This window comes from Dermacentor silvarum, chromosome 1, assembly GCF_013339745.2.
Source record: "Dermacentor silvarum isolate Dsil-2018 chromosome 1, BIME_Dsil_1.4, whole genome shotgun sequence".
Lineage (NCBI taxonomy): Eukaryota > Metazoa > Arthropoda > Arachnida > Ixodida > Ixodidae > Dermacentor > Dermacentor silvarum.
In genome coordinates, this window is record NC_051154.1 from 125,598,241 (window position 1) to 125,622,507 (window position 24,267).

The 24,267-nt window shown below is 46.8% G+C and overlaps 1 protein-coding gene across 2 annotated transcripts in view; it reads right to left on the reverse strand.

Annotated features, from left to right (window-relative positions):
* The window catches only part of LOC125947838 (lysosomal aspartic protease-like), a 59,777-nt gene that overhangs the window by 29,260 nt on the left and 6,250 nt on the right, over window positions 1–24,267 (reverse strand). The window contains exons 1-3 of one of the 2 annotated variants that reach the window (XM_049673288.1): window positions 23,137–23,387; window positions 14,721–14,805; window positions 13,535–13,658 (exon numbers count right to left, since the gene is read on the reverse strand). In XM_049673288.1, coding sequence (XP_049529245.1) covers window positions 13,535–13,658; window positions 14,721–14,805; window positions 23,137–23,216 — 289 coding nt within the window. In that variant the 5' untranslated portion in view covers window positions 23,217–23,387. Of the gene's footprint in view, window positions 1–13,534; window positions 13,659–14,720; window positions 14,806–23,136; window positions 23,388–24,267 lie in introns of those variants that run through there. The other variant, XM_049673281.1, reaches the window with a different exon arrangement.

Below are 24,267 nucleotides of genomic sequence, written 5' to 3' on the forward strand. Positions count from 1 at the left end.
CCTAATACGGCGTGCCTCATAATCAGGGGTGCGATCGCGCAAACAGCTCGCTTTTCCGTTCCTTCGCTTGCCCTCTCTGGATTGATCAGAATTGTGATTGCGTCAGTGGCCGTCAGAGACAGCGGGGCGGTACCGCAGCTTTCCCACTTTGTGACGTAGCAGTCAAAGCGAACGTGCGGAAAGCGAGCTGTTTGCGCGATCGCACCCCAGATCGTGGTTTTGGCACCTAAAGCCCCAGATAAAAAATAAATAAATACATTCGTCTATTTCAAGTTTAGCTACCGACTGTCTTTTCCTGCCACGCTGCGCAGCCTTTTCTATTTGATAAGTTCTACATGAGGCTTGATTGCAGCAAGTGTTTCACACAATCAGTCGTGTTCCAGCACGAACTGCCTACGCCAGAACTTTCAAAGTGCGCGTCACGCATCGTCGTCGACACGTGCCTATACGTATTGAAGATTTTTTATCAACAGTTCCATCCAGCTCTTCGGCAGTCCACTTGAAATAAAAGAACGTTCCCGACAACAGGAATTGGTAACTTTCGAGACTGTTATCATTACACACGTGCTTGTTCGTGCGTGAGCAAGCTCGTCGAAAAAAAAAATTGTTGGCAGTTCAGTGACGCCCATTTTGGTTCTACGTCCAATCACCGAATTTGTAAGCAGCTTTAAAAAAGGAATGACAGTTCCTAGCTCGCAACATAACATGCCATCGCAGTTTTGTGGAATGTGCAGTCGGAGTGCTTGAATTTCCAAGCAGCAAAGGCCATCTCAGCGAGACTAAGACTGCTTGCAGTTGAAAACAGCATCAGTGATATAAGGAGTCTGCTAGTTCTGTGGACCGGTCTTCAAAAAGACAGGGGCAAGCGAAAAGCACCATGGGCGGACTGTTTTCGTGCTGCAGGCCTCCACTATCGGAAGTGGACGAGCGGTCGGCGCTTACATCTCGTTTAGACGCCGTGACTACCGCGCCAGAGTACCGATCCATCGCGTCCAACATCGAGGATTTTAACACGCCGCCGCCGGCACCAGTAGAGCAGGCTCCATCGTCGCCACCGCCACCGCCGCCGTCGCCAGCCCTGGATTCGTCGCAACGACCCACAACAACGAGGGCGCGGTCCGTGACCTTCTGTGAGCAAGTGTCAGCAGCCGACTCTGAAGAGGTTTCCGTAAGGCAGCGTTCTGCATCTGACGCCGAAGCCAGCAACAGCGCGGGGCTCGAAGGCCAGGCGACAAACGCTTCGTCCGAGTTCGGCCAGAGCAGCTGCTGAGAGAAGCCCGTCACGCCTGCATTTGTCTTCGAGGAACGAAATGGTGAGCTGGTCCATCCCGCTTAAAGGCTCGATGGCAGAAATGTGCCTTTAGGATTACTACACCTAATCTAGATACCTTGATCTAGGCTTTTAATTTATAGCTTCAATTATCGAATGGAAAACCTCGTAGTAAGCGACGCGGCATGCAGTCTATACTTGCTCTAACAGCAGCTGCTTGCACTTCATATGGTGTCAGTAAGTGCACCACTTACTTGTGCATTACTGTACCGCTTGGCAGCAGACGTGATGGTTCAAGTTCGTAGAAATTTTCAAAGCACTAACAGCGCAACCACGAGGAACACTGCAAGAGGTGCTTTCTCGTCTCCTCCTTTGTCATCGTCCTTGTTGCGCTGTGACATTCTTTACAGGTTTCTTTTGTAACAGTTACTTCCACGTCAGGCAGACGTCGTTGAACTTGCACCTTTCCTTTATTTTCAGGTTGCGTCCTCGCTCTTCAGTCCGGCGTCTTGGCTGACATGTCTCCTTTCTTCTGCATGTTCCATCTTCGCTGCTGAGCACACCTGCTTTCTTGATCAACCGTCTACTGCGTGGCTTTAAATATTTATACACATGCATGGGTTTGCTTCACAATGCTTGTGCTTATTTATGGAATAAAGCTTTGATTTTAGCCTTCGGTGCCTTTCTCCTTATTTTCGTAATTGTGCAATGCGTTGCGGCTTTTGCAGAAACGCCTTATTCGGCATGACACGGGCGGCACAGATTCTGCGCGCCACTGTGCTTGAACTTTGTTACTTTTTCTCCGGTGACCGCTTTTCACCGGCTAGCAAATGTTCTGCGTAATCGATCGGCGAAGGACCCGCCTGTATGTATCGGAAGTTTCTCGAATGTTATCCATAGTTCTATCTGTTGTCACCGAACCTTCTTTAATCTGATCGTTTGCGTAAGTGGAATTGGGCAGCAGTTTCTGGAAGGAAGGCGGGCAGCAGCGATTACGCTGGAACCTTCCATGAGTTATGTGTACATGCTGAGGCGCTTGACCCGCTTTCGACGTTCGCCGACTGTGCTCGCCGATATCTTTGTGCCATTTCTTTCTCTATGGTTGTGCTTTGAGTGTCACTTGGTTTTGTGCGTACAGGTTCACTCAGTAGTTACTTTCATGATTCAGTTTTTGCTACTGTGTTCTTCACTGCAACGTGACACTGCACTTTACGAGGCAAGCATTCTATTTTTTTCTTTTTCGGTGATACCATTTTTTAACATTGCAATTTGGGCTTGGTGACCCATAAGAACAGTAAACGTAGCGAAATGCACACAAGTCCGCTTTCTCGTTTGTTTACCCTTGTATGCAATTTCCGTTTACTGTTATTATGCCCTTTTCCACCCGCATGGCTGGACGAAAACGAATGAACTGCCTAATGAATAGCTCGTAATCAAATACAGCTGTTCTCGAGCCAAACAGCCAGGATCAGGGGGTCACACTCTTTGCACGCACTCAGTGCCGGAACGTCCGCTGAGCAAGATGTGTCACTGGGAAAGTTTGTGACCCTTAACATCGCTGTTACGAATGTGTCCAACATGCCCTTCTGTCAAATGTCAGCTGTGCACGCACTGGCATGGCTTTCTCTGCGCGTCTCGGTCTGCATCTTGGTCATTGTGGCTGGTTTGGTGACGCCGCTGGGCTGCAGTATAGGAACTGGCCTGGCGACCAGAGCCCGCCCGTATTCTTCAACGCCCCGCTTCGTTTCCCGCTCTTATCATGCGTAGCGCCGAATGGCCGATATCGGTCGCCTTAGAGCCACGCCCAAGCCGATGACGAAGTCGAAAAGAATGTAAAATGAAATGGGTCGTTCAAAAATGCGGGCGAAGTTCTGCTGTACGTAGACAGCAGTCCATAAACATACCCCTTACAAAATACGTTGGGGTATTAAAAGATATTCCCATCAAAAAAAGTTTGCTATAAGCGGTTTGCAGTAATTTATCATTTTCGTTAATTCATTTAGTAAGTACTAGTAATTTACCCTATGTTGTCCTTGGTATCATTGTTTGTTGGCTTCTTATGATATGATTAATAAAAATCGGGCCCCTCGGTTCCCTTTCTTCTCGTTCATTACATAACGAGGGCTCGAATCAGGCGACATTGATGCCTTCAGGTAGCATATGTGGGTTTATTGACCAGTTGCCATCACCCAAAAAGATCACGTGCTCGTGACGCCTGTGGCAGAAAGGATGTTCCACATCCGCCCCTAGGTTTGCGAGTGGTGGCGCTGGCTAACATTCCCAGGATTAGTTCTAGTTGTAAAACATAAATACCCCAGAAAGTGGATGGGAAAACGGCTCCGCGGTAGCTCAATGGTGAGAGCATCGCACGCGTAATGCGAAGACGTGGGTTCGTTGCCCACCTGCAGACAGTTGTTTTTTCATCCGTTTTCATTTCCATTAATTTATCATTTTCTTTAATTCAATTAATAAGTACAAGTAATTTCCCCTATGTTGTCCTTGGTCAACATAGGCGAAATGTTGTTAAAATGAAATGTTGTTGCTTCTTATGATTATGTACGTACATACATACACTACACACACATGCAGGGTGTTTCCGTTAACTTGGGCCAAACTTTAAAAATATGCCAGTGTTTCGTAGCTCGACAGAACCAAGATAATGTTGTTTGCCGTCGCTTGGAGATACCCGGATTATTTTTTGCATTCCGCCTAATTACATAGCCTTAATAAGCTTCTGAATTACTATAATTAGATGAAAAGTGTCAATAAGAAAGTTGTAGAGCAACACAAAAACTCCCGATACAGCTTTCTGTTGCTCCATACGTACAACATGATAAGGTGTTTTTCAGAGCGTGAAAGAAGCTCGCTGTACACGCAAAATTACCGCGCGACTGGCCGCTCGAGGCACTTTGCGGGTATATTCGCGGGCATCTTTCACGCTCTGAAACAAACGCACACGCACGCTGAAGACAGTCTTGCAAAATAGACGCTTCTGTTTAATGGCGGCCAGAAGACGAGCGTGCAGCTTACGCGCTTCATCGTCTTCCTTTGCGCCGACCTTTGCGCGCGCCGTCCCGCGGTGCGGAGCCCCACATCACTGTGTCAATTACCCCCCCCCCCCCTCCCCCCCCATGCCAAAAGCGACTGCCTCGGTCGCGTGAAAAAGTCCTTTCAGCGACAAGAAATGGAGCTCCTCAGGTGCATCTCGGCGTTCACGTACGCGCATATATAGTATGGTTTCATGCGCACTACATGAACAACTTCAGCGTGAGGACGACGACGGAGCAAACCGGCGTCCGAATTGCAGGGGACGACTTCGTAGGTTACGTCACTGAGGTGGCGTGTAACTTTGTATGGACCAAAATACCGGCGGAGCAACTTTTCCGAGAGTCCACGGCGACGGATGGGCGTCCAGACCCACACACTGTCGCCGGTATTGTAATGGACGTCGCGTCGACCCTGTTTGTAGCGAAGGGTGTCGGTATGTTGTTGGCTACGGATACGATGCCGAGCAAGCTGGCGTGCTTATTCGGCTCTTTGTAGGAACTCTTCCACGTTTTCGCTGGTCGGGCTATTATCAGCCACAGGTAGCATGGCATCAAGTGTTGACGTGACGTGGTGCCCGTATACAAGTTCGAACGGCGTAAACTGTGTAGTCTCCTGTACAGCAGTATTATACGCGAAGGTCACATAGGGTAAAATCTCGTCCTACGTCTTGTACTCTACGTCGACATACATGGAGAGCATATCAGCGAGCGTTCTGTTCAGACGTTCCGTTAATCCATTGGTTTGAGGGTGATACGCAGTGCTCATGCGGTGAGAGCTATTCGTCAGCTGGAGAACGTCCTGCATATATATGTTCGGCTGTGAATGCTGTACCGCGATCCGTGATTAGAACAGACGGTGCACCATGTCGTAGGACGATGTGGCGGACAAAGAACTTGGCCGCTTCATAGGAGTTTGCTTGCGGAATAGCTTCGGTTTCGGCGTGCCGGGTTAAGTAGTCGGTAGCGACGACAATCCATCTGTTGCGCGAAGAGGTCACTGGGAATGGCCCAAGTAGATCCATTCCTATTTGTTGGAACGGTGCTTGAGGAGGGTCCACAGGGTGGAGAAAGCCAGCCGGTTTAACGGGCGGTTTCTTGCGGCGCTGACAATTGCGGCAGGTCTTCACGTACCATTGAACAGAAGAAAAAAGCAGGGGCCAGTAATACTTCTGTTGTATCCTTGCTAGTGTTTTAGCGAATCCCAGGTGTCCCGCGCATGGCTCATCATGGCAGGCTAGCAAATGTCTTGGCGCAGCGCCGACGGTACGACAATGAGGTACGTATTCGGACCGCTTCCGCAGTTTTTCCAGTAAAGGATGTTGTGCAAACAGTATGATAATAAATTGATAAGCTGCGAGCGAGCGAGATAAAACTCCTTCAACTCCTTGAAGGTGCTCGATCAGCGGCAGCAGCTCAGGGTCAGCGCACTGGTACTCAGGCCATCTTTACAGCGTCGACAACGCCGACAAATGGCAAGTCATGGTCAGGGTCCGATGATGTCGTAGGGAGTGGTGCACTTGACAAATAGTCAGTGTCGCTGTGCTTCCTTCCAGATCGGTAGACAACTGTAATGTACTCTTGTAGGCGCAGGCTCCAACGGGCTAGTCTGCCTGAAGGATCCTTGAGGTTGGCAAGCCAGCACAGGGCGTAGTGATCGCTGACAGCCTTAAAGGGTCTACCGTACAAGTAGGGTCGGAATTTACTAATTGCGCACACAACCGCTAAACATTCTTTTTCAGTGTTTGAGTAGTTTTTCTCAGCCTTGGTGAGACTGCGGCTTGCATAAGCAATGGGGCGTTCCGCACCATCTTTCCACTGCACAAGAACTGTGCCGAGGCCCGCATTGCTGGCGTCAGTATGAATTTCTGTGTCAGCGTCTTCATCGAAATGAGCAAGTATTGGGGCAGCTTGCAAACGCTGGCACAATTCATTGAACGACTGTTGCTGTTCGTCCGCCCAAATGAAAGGCACATCGTCGCGTGTAAGCCGTGTCAGAGGCTCAGCTATTCTCGAGAATCCCTCGACGAAGCGCCTATAAATATGCGCACAAACCAAGGAAGCGTTGGCCAGCCTTCTTGTCTGTGGGTGGTGAAAACTCGGCAATGGCAGCTAACTTGTCTGGGTCTGGACGGACGCCTTTTGGACCAACGACATGGCCAAGAAATTTGAGCTCTTGGAACCCGAAGTAGCATTTTTCAGGTTTAATCGTGAGGTCGGCAGTACGGATCGTAGCGAAGACGCTCTGGAGTCGTGCGAGATGTTCGTCAAACGTGCTCGAGAACACGACGACGTCGTCCAAGTATATGAGGCAGGTTTGCCATTTGAGTTCAGCAAGTACGGTATCCATCATCCGCTGAAAGGTGGCAGGTGTGGAACAGAGACCGAAGGGGAGAACTTTGAACTCATAAAGCCCGTCAGGTGTCACAAACGCTGTTTTTTTTCACGATCCTGTTCATCGACTTCGGTTTGCCAATACCCGGATTGAAGATCCAACGAAGAAAAAAACAACTTGGCATGTTGTAGACGATCCAATGCGTCGTCGATGCGTGGCAATGGATAAACATCGCGCTTGGTGACACGGTTCAACTTCCTGTAATCTACACAGAAGCGTAGTGTTGTCTTTCTTTTCTGACTAATACTACATGGGAGGCCCACGGGCTTGTGGATGGCTGGATCACGTCGTCTTGGAGCATCTGTCTCACCTGCTGCTTGATCGCTTCCCTTTACACCGGAGACAGTCTGTAAGGATGCTGGCGATTAGGAAGTGCGGACTCGTCCGTAATAATGTGGTGCTTTGTGATGGACGTGCGCCGTACTTTGGACGACGTTGAGAAATAGTCGGCGAATTCATTCACGAGACTCAGTAGACGGTCTTTCTGGTGGTCTGGCAGAGCAGCGTTAACGTGAATCCGTTCTTTTAGGCTGCGTGAAGTTCGCGATCGCCGATTTTTCGCGGTGTGAGCGACGTCCCGGACTTTCATGGCGTGCGCGCAGTTGAACAAGGAACTGGCGACTTCAGGCCTCGCCGAAATTTTTTCGTGCTGTCATGCACCGCCGACCACAACAACCACCGGCGCGGGGAATCATTGTGAATTTTGTCTACAATGTCTTTTTGACACTCGAAAAGACATTTCGGCGCGAAAATTGCGAACTCGGGCTGGATTTCGTGGAAACGCCCATGCACCTGGAGTCACATAACGTAAGGAGCCCCAGCCGAGCACAAATTTTCAAGGGATTTTCGATAGCGAGCGGGCGCGTCGCTGCATCTCGCAGTGGCACCGGAATCTACGGAGCGCATGGATTTCAATTCCGAAACTTGATGGGTATAAAGTTCTCATACACTTTTGACGCGAAAAGTGCACTGACATTTCCAAAGGCGTGCTTCTGATTTTTAATTCTGGAACTTTCTGGGTTTAATGTTTTGATAAACTTGGGCCAACATGCACGCACTTGAACGCGCGTGTCCAAGCCGTTCCAGAAATGGAAGCACGCGCTCGCAATCTTCCAACACACACGAAAATATTAAATATCACCGTGACTGTCAGCTGGCATCTGATAATTTTCGCCAAACATTTTCAGGAAGCGCGCCCAATGTGATCGATAAGCTGGACCAGTGCAGGCAAAGTAAAATAAGAGAAAACAGAAGGAACTCAACGGCCTATTTAATTTGAGACAGTTCTTTTTTGCGGGCGGCAAGGTCTTGCTCTCCGTGGCGATAGGGACACTGGTCCTATGGATTTAAGCAAAGCCCCCGCTGAAAATACAGCTATTTCCAGAGCGCTTCTTCGCATGCGAGCTGATTGTGGAGATACACATCTGAAGAACCATTTGGAAAGTTGCCCCAGTAATGCCTCGTACTTAAACCAGACGTAAAAAACCAAATTATAGAAATTTGTGGTGAAATTATCAAAGAAAGCCTAGATGCAAAAGTGAACGCTGCAGGCTGCTTCTCCGTACTTGCTGACGAAACAACGGATATTGCTGGAATCGAACAGCTTACTGTTTGTGCAAGGTACGTAAACAAGGATGTCAACCATATTGAAAGAAGGAAGGAAGGAAGGAAAATAAGGAGGTGAAAGGCAGAGAGGTTAACCAGGTTAAGTGTCCGATTGGCTACTCTGCACAGGGGGATGGGGTAAGGGCAGAAAAGATTGGAAAACAAAAGAAGATTAAAAAGAAAACTAAAAGAAACGTATCAGTTCGCACATTCTATATTTTTTTCACTTCGTCCTGTTTCTTTTAAAAAGCGTAATAGCGCTTTAAAAGCAGTTCGTTCCGACGTCGGCTGGGACCAGGGACCAAGAATTGTGGCTTCCGTAAGAGGACGGCTGTCTACCTTGTCGAGCGTGGTGCTGAGGAAACGATATCGAAGTGTTTTTAGGTTTTAGCACAGGAATAGATGCCCCCTCTCATGGAGACTGCAGGTTATATGTACATGTGTACAAACTAGAGCACTGCACGGGCTCGGGCTTACCCGAAAGCCCGGGCCGGGCCGGGTAGAGCAGTTTTTTCACGGGCTCGGGCCGGGCTCGGGCACGGCGTGTGCTTTTTGACCCGGGCCCGGTCCGGGCTCAGGCTTTCTGGTGGTGTGCATGTAACGTGCAGCGAGTTATTCTCGGGCGTTTCAACTCTGAAAAACATGTATTTTTCGGTCTCGGGCCGGTTTCGAGCGAGGCTCGGGCCGGGCCTCTGTCCTAAGGTAAAGGGGTGGCGTGCCGGGCCGGGCGGGTAACGTAGATTATTTCCGGGCCCGGGTCTCGCCATGAAAGTTTTGTTCGGGCTCGGGCGGGCAGCCCAACGTAAAAACGGGCCCGGGCCGGGTCCGGGATGAAAAAATCGGCCCGTGCAGTGCTCTAGTACAAACTGCTGCGTATTCTAGTCGCCCTTCCAGTGCCACTGCCAGCGCAGAGATATTTTCAAACGTGAGATTACTAAAAAAAAAAAAAAAAAAAAAAAAAACACTTGCGCTTTACAATTAGGAACGCATGATTATGCTGGCGCTTCTATACGCCCACAGAGACGTCGCCATCAACGTGTCCGAAGTTACTGAACGCTTCGCTAAACCTCCCCGCCGAGTGAAATTTATCGTTTAGACAGCGAAGCAGCAAAAATGAATGCCTGTAAAAATATCTGTTCCTTCACGCTCCTATATAAGCTCGTAATTATGAAAACGTATGACTGTTCATTAGCTTTTAAAACCACAGAAATTTTCACCGTTTATTGTAACAGTTAGCATGATGATCAAAATTATCCTGGGAATACAAAAATTACGGGGACATCAATAACCAATTTTGACAAACCTTGCTCATTGAAAGCCCGGCACACGCGGCGTTTCCCAAAAACGCACTCGGATGTTAGGTAAATCAACTTGCCGCATCATCTGTGGCTTTCGTTTGTCCTTTTCTTTCCTTTTTGGCTACATGTATTTACTTCTTTTTTGAAACGAAGCAATAGCCTTCTTTGACTTTGGGTGCAGAATAATTGTAGCCGCTGTGCAGGCAGTTAAAATACGCATTTTCGTATTGATTTCTGCATTCTTTTTCTCTTATTCTAGCCACATGGTGCTGTCGCGATCGCAGAATGGCTCAAATGCATATCACAATTTCTGAGATCATAGTTTTGTTCTTGTCTGGATCGTCTTTCTTTATACTCGTATGCGTGAAGTTTACTATCTGTGACTGCGCAACATGTTTATTTGTCTTGTTTGACGCATTACATACAATGGCGTTTCCTTAGATACGTAGATTTATTGCAGACTTTACGTAAATGTAAATATCTTGTTGCGAGGTTTTGTGTATACAAGCAGTGAACTTGGTTTCACGCGACACTTTCTTGCCGTTTATCTTGGCATTTGTATATTCCATTCTATCTTCGCATTTCTAATGTATATTTTGCGGAACTTCTGCTTTTTATATGTACTCGTTGTTGCAACTATAATTTCGGTGCAATTACAATCTACGACCGGTATATTGATATCAGCTATTACTGCCACAATTTTTGGGACATACGCAATCCATTGCAATGAAGGACAGCGTCATTGAGGTTTTTCCCTGGCCGTTGCATATGTACAAAAATGTAAACAAGGTTGTTAAATGACAAAGATTCATCAAAATATTTGTCAACTTGTTCATTTTATGGCCTTTACGTTTTTCATACCAGCTGCATGCACTGCTTTGCTGGTTTTGAACTGATATAGTTCTAAAGTTCGCGTGATATTTCCTTTACTTATTAGATAGACAAAAAACCGCGGAAGCATTGATATCAGTTATTACTGCCACCATTTTTGGGACATACGAAGCTATTCTTTTATGAAACAAACACGTAATTTACTTGTCTTGACTGTGCGTAGCGTTAAATAATTCGTTTTCAGCACCTAATATACAATGGCATTGGCAATGGCAATGCAGTTATTATTCATGTATTTGATGCCTCGACAACGTTTATAAGGAGGAGGCCGCGTTGCAACTTGAGCCCCCCCCCCCGAAAAAAATTTCTGGCTACGCCACTGCTTGCGACGTACCAGTTACCATCGATGACCACGAAGTCACGGCGTTAATCGACACGGGTGCGGACACGCCTGTTATGAGCCAGAATCTCGCGCGTATACTCAACAAAGTTTCGACGCAATGGACCGGAATTCAGATTCGAACTGCAGGAGGGCACCTCATAACTCCAATTGGCCGGTGCACGGCACGAGTCAACATTCGAGGCTTCACGTACATCGGCGACTTCGTCATTCTTCCTGAATGTTCAAAGGACCTTATACTCGGCATGGATTTCTTTCAGGCGAACGGCGCCATCATCGACCTGCAAGAGTCTAGAGTCAGCTTCGCTACTACGCAAGCAATAGCGAACAGTATTGACAACGACCGTGACATCGCGCTTCGCGTAGCTGACGGTCACGTCACGCTGCCACCCAAGAGCAGCGTGCTTACCCTTGTCCGATGCGACATGGAGGACGACGCCGAAGGACTTGCTGAGGCAAACATCCCCCTGCTTCTTAGCGCCACATTTGCATAGCCAGAGGGCTTCTTCAGGTGCGACACCAATGTTCAGTCGTTTTGCTAATAAACTTTAGCAACGAGTATCGGCATTTACCGCGAGGAACGACAATCGCATTTCTTCGCGAAACCATTGATGTTACTGACATTGGCACATTGGAAATCGCATCATCTCAGCAATCTGAGTTACCCAGCACTCCCACCGGTATATTCCTGCGTCAGCATTCTTGGGGTACTTCCCACACTTTTCGGGGGCTGTCTATGCGTGTATGTCTGTTTCTAACCATTTTGCTGCTTACCTGTGTCACTGGCTAGTCCATGGTTGAATGGGTAGCGCATAGGGCTGCTCTTTTAAGGGCACAGGGTTAGAAACCAACCGTTGGACCAACCTGGTTCATTGAGTATGAGGCAGTGTGTACATATCTGCCGCTCTTCAAATGACCTCTTTCACGCCGACAAGTATCGCTGTAGATGCGGGACTGGGTAGGTACCGCTGTTCAGTGAACTTGACGCCGACTTGGAGCACTGGGTATGTGCCACTCAGCCTGTGCTGGTCTTCAATGAACCTCGTTGACGGCAACTTGTGTAACGGGTATGTGCCGATTTAACGATGCTTGGCCGAATCGAAGGCATGTCACAAGGGTTCCTCAAGGGCAGCAACCCGTCACTTTAGCAGGCTGCGCCACAAATGCTCCGGGTATGTTCCGCTTTTCAATTAACGCATTTCACGCTTTAGCGAGCTGTGTCACAAATGCACTGGGTATGTGCCACTCTTCAATGAACCTCTCGCCAAGTTGCATCACTGAGTATGGGCCACTGGGTGTGCCGCAAGCGAGGGAACAATCGGCGTTCGCACAGTTCGGCGCACCGCGTTTGTTGTCTCAGAGGCCACGCGCTGACTTCTCGGCAGCGCCACCAGATGGCGCAGCGTGTCCAGAAAGAAGCGCGAGAGAAGAGCCCGGTTGCCGCATGGCGCGTTTCTCAGCGTTTGCACGCACCGGCATGCCATGCATTTCGGAGACTTCGCATTGGCGCCGCTAAATGCCACTGATTGCATGTTCCCGGGGAGCACTAGATTGATAGGACCGGACCTGCTGCAGGCGTAGGTAGCGGCACAAAGTAGATATAGAAGTTTTAGGGAAGATAGAAAATACTAAGGAAATGTATGCAAAATGATAGAATGAAAGGCATGTATAGCATACCTGAGTAACTCAAGCAGGCTAGGGGACTATTTGTCCCCGCCTGTTTCAAAGGAGATGCCAATAAATCATCATCCTAATCAAAGCGCGAAAGAGGCGTCCCACTGCAGTACATGCCTCCTACAAAACGATTCGACTGTGGCAATACGTTACGTCGCTAATTGATTCAGTGCTAAATGCATTCGCAATTTTTTTGTCTTCATATTTGACAGAAGTTGTCTGAAAGCTATATTATAAACTATAGGAGTGCCTTCGGAGCGGCGCAATAAGATGTCACATTGTGTTCAAGAGGAAAAAAAAAAGCATCCGTTGTCAATTAAGGTTCGTCTTCCTTTGCCTATGTTTACCTGCAACCGACCACACGTAACAATACACATGTAATGCGGAAGTGTTCCATGAGGCCAACCATGCACCAAGAAGACTATTTGGCAGGTGTTCACATGGTAGGTTCGAATTCATACCGGTTGAATTATGGAATTACACAGGAATACAGGCGGGGATAATATAATGCAGGATCTGCGAGCGCTTGCCCCACAGCATTCTTGTACACTCCTATGAAGGGTGTGGACGTACATGAGCAGTCACGTGCACAAAAGGATGGGCAATGCTATGTTTTGACGCAAGGCTCACTTCATCAGTACGTGTAAGAATGGCAAGAATGCAGCTTGGCACGCACTGGCAGTTGCCACAAAATTGTTTCCCCGCCTGTACAATCAAACCGGCAAGTCGGCTTTACTTTTTAGGGGTGTCCGACAAGCTTTGAACAAAACCTTGAGAACTGAAACTACAGAATGCACTCGGACAGTGCAGATTTTACAAGTAACGAGAAGCTAAAACGCGAGTGGACGTACCTATTTGTAATCAAAATAGGGCACCGATTACCTATTTGACCGAAATTGTGAACTACAGAGTGGACAAATGAAATCGCAGCGCTTCTCCAAGCTGCGTGATTACGTTACAGTGCGTCGTTGAAAGTCATTATATCCGTTTGAAACGCGCCAGAAGTCAACTTCTTACTGCATCCGATGTTCGAATCGACGCATTTGCTCGATGGCACCCACAGGTTTGACGAGCCCGTGTCGAAGATCACCTTGAATGACTGCGGGGGCGTGCCTAGGGTTACCACGCCGACGTACCGCATCTGGTGGGGAAAAGAAGGGGGGGGGGGGGGGGGAGGCCGCTGAATAAGGTTTCGTAGTTTTTTATTCATGCGCCACGTCGTTTTTTGAGAACACAACATATTGTGTACAAAACTTGAATCTACTTATTCGTAAAAGCCTCAACTGTGTAGCGAGTCATGCATTGCGTACCTAAATGAAGTGAAATGCGAAGCATTACGCGGGAACAAAAGTACGGCATGGTCCAGCGTGTAGTTTTGTGCAAACCGCATGTTTTTTAAGTTTGCAGAAATATTCATATATTTCGCCATACCTCAAGCTATAAGTCTTATTTATTGGCTGACTGCATAAGAACCATGAAAAGAAAGAACTTAATGAGTTGTATATGTTCGTCTAAGCAAACGCCTGACCGTTGTCGGGGATCACCTTCGAACTCGCCAGGAACGATATAGTGCGTAGACGCTGACTGAGTCCGCAAGACACTTCTAAGCACTAGCTACCATCTTTACTACCCTTATGGATTTCCAGGCTGCCGGCCATGTTGTCTACGAAATTACTCGGTGGGAAAACAAATGACAGCTGAATATCCTCGATGCAATATACATAATCAAGAGCACAATTCCTTTAATAAAGCAAATATTTCAAACATATACGTGCCTACTTTCTTAACTATTGGGTAGGCACAAAACGGCAAATTACCACCATTTTGTGGGTTTGCGTGGTGATTGCGTGACGTACGCACACGGGACAGATTTTCGGTGGAGCCCGGCATAAAACACTTCCGTGTTTAAAAAAGGCGAAACATAAAGGAAGGACTGTAGATATATTAATGAAAGGAAAAACAAACCATTCTGAATAAAAAGAGATCCACGAATGGCGGGGGGGGGGGGGGGGATAAACGCTACAGGACCTGATCGAGGCTGTGTCACGCAGAAAAGTCAGAAGTGCTTTTGTCGCGCGCAAAGCAGAAGCATCACTAACTACCCCAATATCCGACAACACCTATTCCGTTCAAGGCGTGCACCGCGACGGAGGCCCTTATTGCGACAGAGAAACACATTGTGTCCTCTGACCGTGATCCTTACGTCTGCATCGCAGCTGAGAGGTTCCGTCTGCGGCGACCTCCCCAAGTTAGTAGTGTAGTTGTGGCCAACGTACATCAGGGGAATCCTGCAAAGATCAGGCATAGTTAAAAACGCCAGAACAACGCGCCTACGCTTTTTATTGAGATAGCAATTATGCGGACAATCTAAGCGAATTACCGCCGTCGCCGTGATGTTTCGCATAAACAAAATCATAAGAACCCAACAGACAATGACACCAACGAAAGCATAGGGTTAATTACTTGTTTATTTTACTATTTGATATGAAGAAATTATAAAGGGAAATGGAAGGACGAAAAAGCAACTGGCAGCAGTTGGGATACGAACCTACGTCTTCGCCTTACGCATGCGATGTTCTTACCAATTGAGCTACCACGTCACCGTTTTCCCTCCCACTTTCTTGGGTATTTATGTATGTGTACTAGATGTTCAAGCTTGGGAGTATTAGCTACCGGAGACGAGGCCCTCGCTATGTAATAGGAAAGGAAGCCGATAAGAAAGGAAACCGAGGGGCCTGATTTTTAATAGTCACAATTTATTTAACAATTTATATTAACAATTTTTTATTAGTTACATAGCGAGGGTGGAGGTCCCTACCAGACTTAGTGTATACTCACGGACAATTTTCTGTGGCAATGAAGGAAAAGCTACGGAGGCAAAGCGCCGCACAAGAGCCATATTCAAATAAACGTATGAGGCAAACCGTACTAAGCGTGGACATAGAACACGCCCTAAATTTATTTGAATATATTCCACCAACTAGCTCAAACAAAGATTCTTCTCGCACAAGAGCGTTCGATAAAAAAGTCCCCCATTCTCATCCGCGTTACCTTTATCTCATTTACAACAGCAAAATAAGACAAATCAGATCACCGAGTGTGAGATTTATATAATGTTTGTGCTTTTATCGTCAGCGTTTGGGCAAATGCTAAACTGTCGCACGTGGAAGTTGCGCTCTCTTGTTCTCGCTTCTACTCCTACGACTGGTTACGATTGCGAAATTCTATGAAAACATTCAATCCTCATTATTCTGTCAATGCCAGCCAGAACAAGAATGTCTAAGAAAATTTGGAAAACAAACAAATTATGGAATCACTCTCTAATTCTAATTGCTACCAATTGGCTCAGTAAATTCCCCTTCATTCAAAAGAAGCTCTAGAATTTTTAATGAATAATTCTATATTATTTTAGGCAGTTGCGTAAAACTCGTTTACGACCTGTCGTTCTGCTACTAGGCGGGAGAAACTTCTGGTTAACGCCATATTTGTCGATTGAACGCAAACTTTTCGCGGCGATCCCGTGGGCGCTGCCATGTTTGATCACGTGGTGACGCGTCCATTGCTTGCCTCAACTGCCTCCGTTGCCTCCTTGTTTATAATGGAAGTGTATGACGCCGGCGCTGCTAAGAAAACCTCTGTTTTCGGAGATATCGTAGACGGTGACTAGGTGGATGGCACGAAGCTTTGATCACAGCTTTAGAGAACATGCAAAAGCGCTTTCGGAGCTGATTAAGCTATGTCCAAACGGCGCAAGCAGCGTATATGGTGCTTGTTCTAAAAGCGGGGCTAAATATGTATTCCAAGCTATCCAAACATTCCGCTCATGAATTCAGTCAGGATTAGTGTGTTTTGCTCTTTGTTCTTTATTCGGTAAACATTTTGTAGCAGTGGCTTGTCAGTTTCTGACTCAGTGAAATTCCTCGGTGCGGCCACTATCTGATTATTTTCTGCCTAATCGCTCGCGGATGTGCTCATTTCCGATAGATTTGTTCTTGCTGCGCACAAGGCTTGAAACGTAGCTGTTTTGTACATTGTAATACCTTGTAGCAAATATACAGGGTGTTTCAGTGAACACTTTCAAAAATTCTTAAAGGTTGCCTGTGGCAGATAGCACAATTCTAGTTCATGAGCTGGCCTACTCGAAGAGGCGGACATTACTTGCACAAGAAATAGAAATGCATATTCGAATAATTAACAGAAACTCACTAATTAAGTTTTTAACTAATTACCTGATGGCCCATATTGCAATTTACAAATTGTAGCCCTAGAGTGCGCTAGGCGGATCCACTTGGAACGAATTCTCGGGATGACACCAGTTTCGAGATATTAATTCCCGAACTTTGCGGAGAAATGCATTGGCGTTCCAGTTAGTTTCTTAACAAAACGTCGCTTTCTGCATTGAAACACAAACTTAACTGGAACATCAATGCATTTTCCCGCTAAGTTCGGGAATTAATATCTTGAAACTGGTGTCATCCCGAGAATTCGTTCCAAGTGGATCAGCCTTGCTAACTCCACGGCTACAATTTGTAAATTGCAATATGGACCATTAGGTAATTAGTTAAAAACTTCATTAGTAAAATTTTGTTAATTATTCGATTATGCAGTTCAATTTTTTTGCAAGTAATTTCTGTCCGCCTCTTCGAGTAGACGAGCTCATTAACTAGAATTGGGCTATCTGCCACAGGCAACCTTAAATAAATTTTGAAAGTGTTCGCTGAAACACCCTGTATATTACAGCTAGTAACTCGCTTACTGTTGTGGACCGTCACGAAACATTCAGCTTCGACCATTCGAGTGCCATCGGTGTAGTCCGTCATTTATTGTGCGTATACAGTGCGCATATATTCAAGTGTGCGTCCATGCACTTATTCTTGATACGTCGGCGATAGAGTGGGCGTAAGTTTTCTTGCCATTTGGGACAGATGTGTATAGATAACGTGCGCGAAATTTACTATGACAGGAAGCGGCGCTACTCCCTTTGCCATTTTTTAACGAGTGGTACTCACTCTTGCCGACGTTCTGGAGATGAAGCCCTTTCTTTGAAGGTTAGCGATACAAGGCTGGCGGATGAGCAAATTTCTGTGTCCTCGAGGAAAGCCGTACATCACGAAGTGCCGGTTACACGTTCGGACTGTTGCAGCAGCGGTCCCCCAACTTAGCCACACAGATTCATTCTATTCCTTAACATGCCAGTCACTATTTTTGCAGCCAACTACTGCACATGTATTCAATCCACATGATTCAATCTAGCATGATTGGAGCGCAGTGTGTTAGCGAAAACTCTTTTACATTTCCGACAGCTGATCGCACAGAAGCAAGGTGCAAGCGGTAATGGTTTCGTATTCGTGCGCGGTCACTGAGGAGAGGTATGGCGCGCCGCCGTGAGCGCCATCTCGTTTCTCTAAAACAAAATGCTCCGCGAAAAGGGTCAATATCAGGGCAGTGCGTAGGTGATTTCGAAAAACAACAGAACCCCGACATGGATACTTCTAAAATATTAATACTACAACGCCTCTTATAAAATGCACATTCCTCTTGCTAAAACATCATCCTCCAAGCGGCCATGCACATTGTTAACAAAGAGGAAAATATTTGTCCTCCCTTTCCAAATCACATTCGGTCACAGCATTCCGCGCAACAACTTTCACCGCTTTCAGTTCCGGACGGTAGCTTTACAACTAATGTTTTACAATCCGATAAGTTGTTATCCACACAAATTTCTATAGATAACCCCTCCACTGACGATGATTGTCACCTCGGCTACGCAATTAATACCTACACCTTGCCACAATGGGACTAACGATGTGCCATTTACCTTTGGAGAAATCGAACCTTAGGTAACACGCACTCTGCTCAGGGTAGAGGCTGGACGGGCTCGCTCTTCCTATGTTGAAAATTGTTTTTCGAAATACTCTGCATTTTGTATTTTGATATCTAATTCTTGTTGAAAACCAGCACACTTCCATATTTGTTGGCGAAAAGGTCGCAATTTATTTATTGCAAAACCTAACCGACCACCCAATTCAGTCTCATCATACCGACCGATTGTACTGAATTCTATTTTTGGCAAAATATAAGACGTCCTTTAAATAATCGTCGGTACTATTCCTATACTCGTATAATCTACTTTATCCTAAACACCTTGGTTTTACACACGCATGGGAAGAGTGTGCCCCTCGCCTTATACACGCTCCGTAAAACACTCGGTTAAGTTAGAGATAAAAAGCTGCACGTTTTACTCATTGTTCTTGGTTTGAAAGGAGATTTCGACAGCGTTTGGCACCCCACAGTATTACACTTTCTCATGCCTCATAACTGTCTTAAACGCCTTTACCATTTTTCCCTGAATATCGAACTGTCACAAATTTACCGCTCTAGCGGTGGCAAGGCGTCAGTCATACCTCAAATTGAAAGTCCCCTTTTATAATTCATAGGCTTTTAAATCTTCCCTTCTCGCCCAGCGGGTCAACACAGACATACGCTGAATACGTTGCCATTTGCGCGACCAACCACTCGAATGTAGGAGCAAGGGCAGGCGAGAAACTGAATATTATCTCCGGCTGGGCACATCCTGCAATAGTCATCAGCTCAGGCAAGTCATGCTGCCTATACTTCCCCAATATATCCATGCCAATACTTCTACTCGAATTCGCAACCCAACCGTTTGTTTGAATAGCATGACCTTCCAATGCTTACATAAAATATAAATACTCCACGTTCTTTTTATTCCAACTTAACATTTACTGAACATCTAAACTACCTTCGGGCAAAAGTAGAAATTCTTTGTACCCGTTTACTCACATTTTCCAAAATATAAATTGTGGGGTTTTACGTGCCAAAAACACGATATGATTGTGAGGCACGCCGTAGTGATGACCTCGGGATTAATTTTGACCACCTGGGAATTTTTAACGTGCAGCCAATGCACGGCACAGAGACGTTTTTGCATTTAGCCCCCACCGAAATGCGGCCGCCGCGGCCGGGATTTCATCCCGCAACCTCTTGTTTAGCAGGGCATCGGGGGTTTCGCAGGAAGTTTCGCCACTACCGGGGGTTTCGCCACTACCGGGGGTTTCGCAGGAAGTGAAATTAGGGGTGGGGGTCTATATTTCTAGGAGGGGGGGGGGGGGGGCTGAGGGTAGAGGAGTATTGGTAGTCATTTTTAATTTTTAATTTGTGTCGATGTGTTGCATACGACTAGCAACGACTCCAACACTCATGCGAACAATTACTTCACTTTACAGTAGGACTAAAGTCGTATTTATGAACAGACACAGCTTAACCACAAGGACTACATAAAATGTGTACTTTACATTAACACCCCGAAGTGGAATCCATGCTCAACACTGTACACACATGCGGAAGGTGTATATCAGCGCTTTGAAATCAGCCACGATAATTTTCATGACACTGACACATCTACAAGGAATTTACGGCTGCTAACACAACATTTGGTTGAATATGTACTAGCACAGCCATTTTGCACATCCAGATCATTCACTCAATAACTAAACTAGTAAAATAAATATAAACTAAGATGTGAGCATCTATGTACTGCCTACTAATAAAAAAAACTAGACCCCCACAAATACATGTGCGCTTTCGCACCCACATTCCGAACAGTTGCATCCGCCTGCGTTTCTTGCTATAACATCCCACCACTTTCTCGATAAAAATCGACAAGAACACGTCGGCCATTGTCAGTGGCATCTCGGGCGTCTCGCAGTTCCGGGCCTTCAATGGTGATGCCCAGCAGCTCATTCACGTGGTTAGGCAGAAGGTGGTTTCTTTCTGACGACAAAAGACGGTTGAGGGCCGAAAAGGAGCGCTCGACGGTGGCTGTGGTGATCGGTAGCAACAAAAGATGACCGACAACATTTCGCAACTTGGGAAACATAACGACGAAGTGGGGAACAACGAGAAGCGAAGATAGATATGCTGTGGATGTGAAATCCTCTTTCAGTCGTCGAAGATGTTCCTCTCAACATCTGAATTACTCCCGTGTTCTTCGCCGTATGGCAAGCCGACTGCTGGAAGGAGTTCCCTCCAGCTTACTGTTGCTTGGCTTTTGCGACAGGCACACGTAGAAAGATCGCAGTAATCTGGTGAGGTCGACAAGTCGCTGTCAAAGGTTGTCCTTGTACATGCTTAGCTGATGCGTCAGGTTGCTCTTGTTCTCGTTTGGTTATGCGTCAATGAAAGTGCCATCTTCAAGAAGTTTCTCCGCTGACGTTCGTACTTCTTTGAGTACTGCTTCCACAGAAAGCTACAATTGCCTCAATCACTGGACAGATCCAGCTGTCGTTGTAGTTGCCTGGATGACATTCTTTAGACCGGGCGGTCGTCGTATTCGCCGTACTTGCTTTCGTGTGGAATTCGTGGTTTTTTCCTTCACAAGCCAGCTACGGACAAGCTCTCCCTCGCGTACATGTCCTTCTTCCCGCGCTATTAAACAACAGTCACCGTCGCGTAAAAAAATTGTTACGAATTAAGGGGGTGCCTTCACAAAAACAAGAGGGTGTTTAGGGAAATCACTGGCCACTACGCCACCACGGCGGCCAGCACTTTTTCAAAATGCCTTACTATGGGCCCCCAGTTGACATCCGCCTTTTATACCATCCGTTGTTTATGACCCGTTTGGTGGCCAACATTTGCGACCTCTCAGTTCACTTCAAAACTTACCTCCATACAACGCACACTCACAATAACAGGTGTATTTCGCACAACTCGTACAGAGTGCATCTAGTTGTGAGTTGAGCACCTATCCAATCGCCTCTCTCGTCCTGTCTTGTTTTCGCGCTCGGTTTTTCGCTATGTGCGCGTACTAACTAGCCCAGCAGTCAATTTTTACAAAACTATATTACATATTAAATGCTCTTTTAGAACTAGGTGCCTTCATTCATTAAAATAAAATTAACACGTAACACGTGGGTAGTTAAAAGTATATTAGGTGGTATCTGACTTCATTTTGCACAGTATGCTCAACAAGCCTGTGTATTTTGAAGACCCAATGAAGCAGAAAATGTGGTGGAGGGATAACACGCTAAAGCCTTGCGTAGACGCACAGGGTGCCTCAAAAGCTACTGCATGTACAAATTCTGACCCCTAGATGCAACTCTACATGACGGATCATTGTCGTGATAATTTCTTTGTTCAAGTTAATACTCGTGCATAGGAAAACTGTCTACAGTAGTTTTACACAGCTAGTAGTCAAGAGAACTTGTATGTTTCTCTAAAGAAAGTGCATTTCTTTAAAAGAAATGCACGTTTTTCAACCGGAGGCACGCGAATGCTAAGTTTTTTTCTTCGAATACGTTTGAACCCGAATGAGCCGGTTCAGGATGCTGCGAACTGGTTCGAACCGTTATTATTTTGCGCTCCGGGGGTGAATCTGAACCGAACCGAAAAGCGTGAACCAGAGACCCGAACCGAGCCCCAATATATTTCATTTCGACGCTGTGGCTACGAGTGTGCTAAGACTACACAAGCTATGCTCGTACGGCCGACTAGCAAACACAATTTATTTTTCGTAATTGATCCAAACACTGTGCTACATATAACTATAGCAATGTTGACATATGGCGAAACTAAAACTGCTCACACACATTTAAGGGACCGCGAGTAAGTGATGCAGGCAACTGCTTTTCCTATATTTAACAAGGCACTATACGAGAAATATAGAGTTCCAACGAGATTACTGTTGTTCGAGAACTATAGGTTCACGAGCGTTCTCCAGTACTGTAGTACGAGAATCTTCATGGAGTACGAGAACCTTCATGGAGTACGAGAACCTTCATACAAAACTGTAGAAAATGGAGTCAAATAGGGAACTCCTTCTGAAGGAACTGCCAGGGCCCTTTGTTCAATTTTAGAGCGAACGTTAGAGATAGATCGAAACAACGGCTAATACCACGCATGGCAAACTACATTTCAAGTAACCTCGCACCCGCCGCAAAGGCTAAATGTCTATGACGCTATGTTGCCGAGCACGAGGTCGCGGGTTCGATTCCCGGCCGCGGCTGCCCCATATTGATGGAGGCAAAAACGCGCATGTATCACGCTTTTTGTGCGCGTTAAAGGCTCCCAGATAGACAAAATTAATCCGGAGCCCTGCACTACGGCGTCCCTCGTATCCCGCTGTTAGAGACCCCATGATTTAAGTTTTTAAGCAACCGCGCACAAAGATCCTGCTGCGCGCGGAACACGAACTCGCAAGAACCGCGCTACTTACGAGATCGTCTCGAATTCCATTTCTTACATATACATAGTTTCCACAACTAGTGTCTATACCTGACGGCACGGACCACCACTTAAAGCCACTCCGCTCTCGATCTCTGCAGCATCCCGAGTTCTACAAGCAGGGTTCCCGTACGCATCCCGAAGGCGGGTGCGGTTGGTCCGGTCACGCGTGCAGTGGCTTCAAAACTTCTGAAAAGTACTCTAAATCGCGAGTTAATGCGCACGCTATACCCAAACGGAGCAGTTTTCTGACGTCCTAGCTGGCTAAACAACAAAACTGATCGACGACTATCAGCAACATAAGGCAGCTTATTGAATGTGGCAAATAAAGTCGAAAAACTTTAGGAAATACAGGATTGGTATATAATGGGCCTCACTTGAGTTGCTTAGTCGCGTTGGCAAGCTTCACCGCGATAACAGCGCCCAGCAGGGCGCCGAGGAGCGCTAGCAGTTTCATGGCTCCTGTGTGTGCAAGCTGACTGATCAGTGCGCTCAGCTAGTACGTAGGCACGCAGTCTGAAGGGCGCGCTCTGCTGCATCGGTCTGCCTTTATCGGCAAGAACGGCTTGCGCGCACACTCCAGGCGCTCAAGCGCTGCTCTTTGCATCTTCTACTTTGTCCTGTTTCGCTAGCAGCGTTTCCTTCGCGGATTCCACGAGTGCCCTGACGAAGCGCCCGTTGCGCAGAGATCAACGAGTGCAGAGTCAAACCGCCAACGGATAAACAAGTCGGCCCTTCACGCGCACACAAATCTTTTCACTACGAATGATTTGCCTATATTTGGAAGCATTTTCATTTCTTTTTATTTTAATAGAATCTTTATCAGCTTCCATAATACTTTTATCATTGCTTCCGCGATTTCATCTTCTATATTCTGTGAAAGGCCTTCCCGACATGCGTCATCCATATGCTCCTTAAACCTTGACCACTCAACTGTACGCAAGACAGTAGAGGAGCATTGCGCAACTCCACTAATCTTTATGTATGTTGGAATATGGTCGCTTACATGTGTCTCTTTGTCGGTATACCATTGGACGTTCTAGGCGAAGCGCCACGACCCCAAAGTCAAGTCTAAAGGCCAACCTCCATGCAGCGAACTTTCGCGACGAATTTCGCATGACGAAAAATCCAGCGCGAAGCGCCGTCGCGAATTCGTCACACCACACTCCATGCAACCAAGAGCCGGCGAACGCCGCCGGCCATGCGGTCGACGCAGCCCGCGAGGAGTCATTGTGGCCAGACGAGATAGGCTACGAAAGCGACGTTGGCGAATGAAAGCAGAAGGCAAAACAGCGCCTAAATCAATGTTTTTACACGTAAAATAAGGCACCTGATCTGAAAAAGTGCGTAGAATAAGTGTTTGCTGCTAGCCGGAATCTATTTAGACTGTCACTTTCTTTTTTGTGAATACGCGGCACGTCGGTATTTCGCCGATACTATCCCTCGTCTGTCACCCTGTGCTTGTTTACGGCTCTCTCCGCTCGCGTGCGTGCCGCGATTTTTCTCCC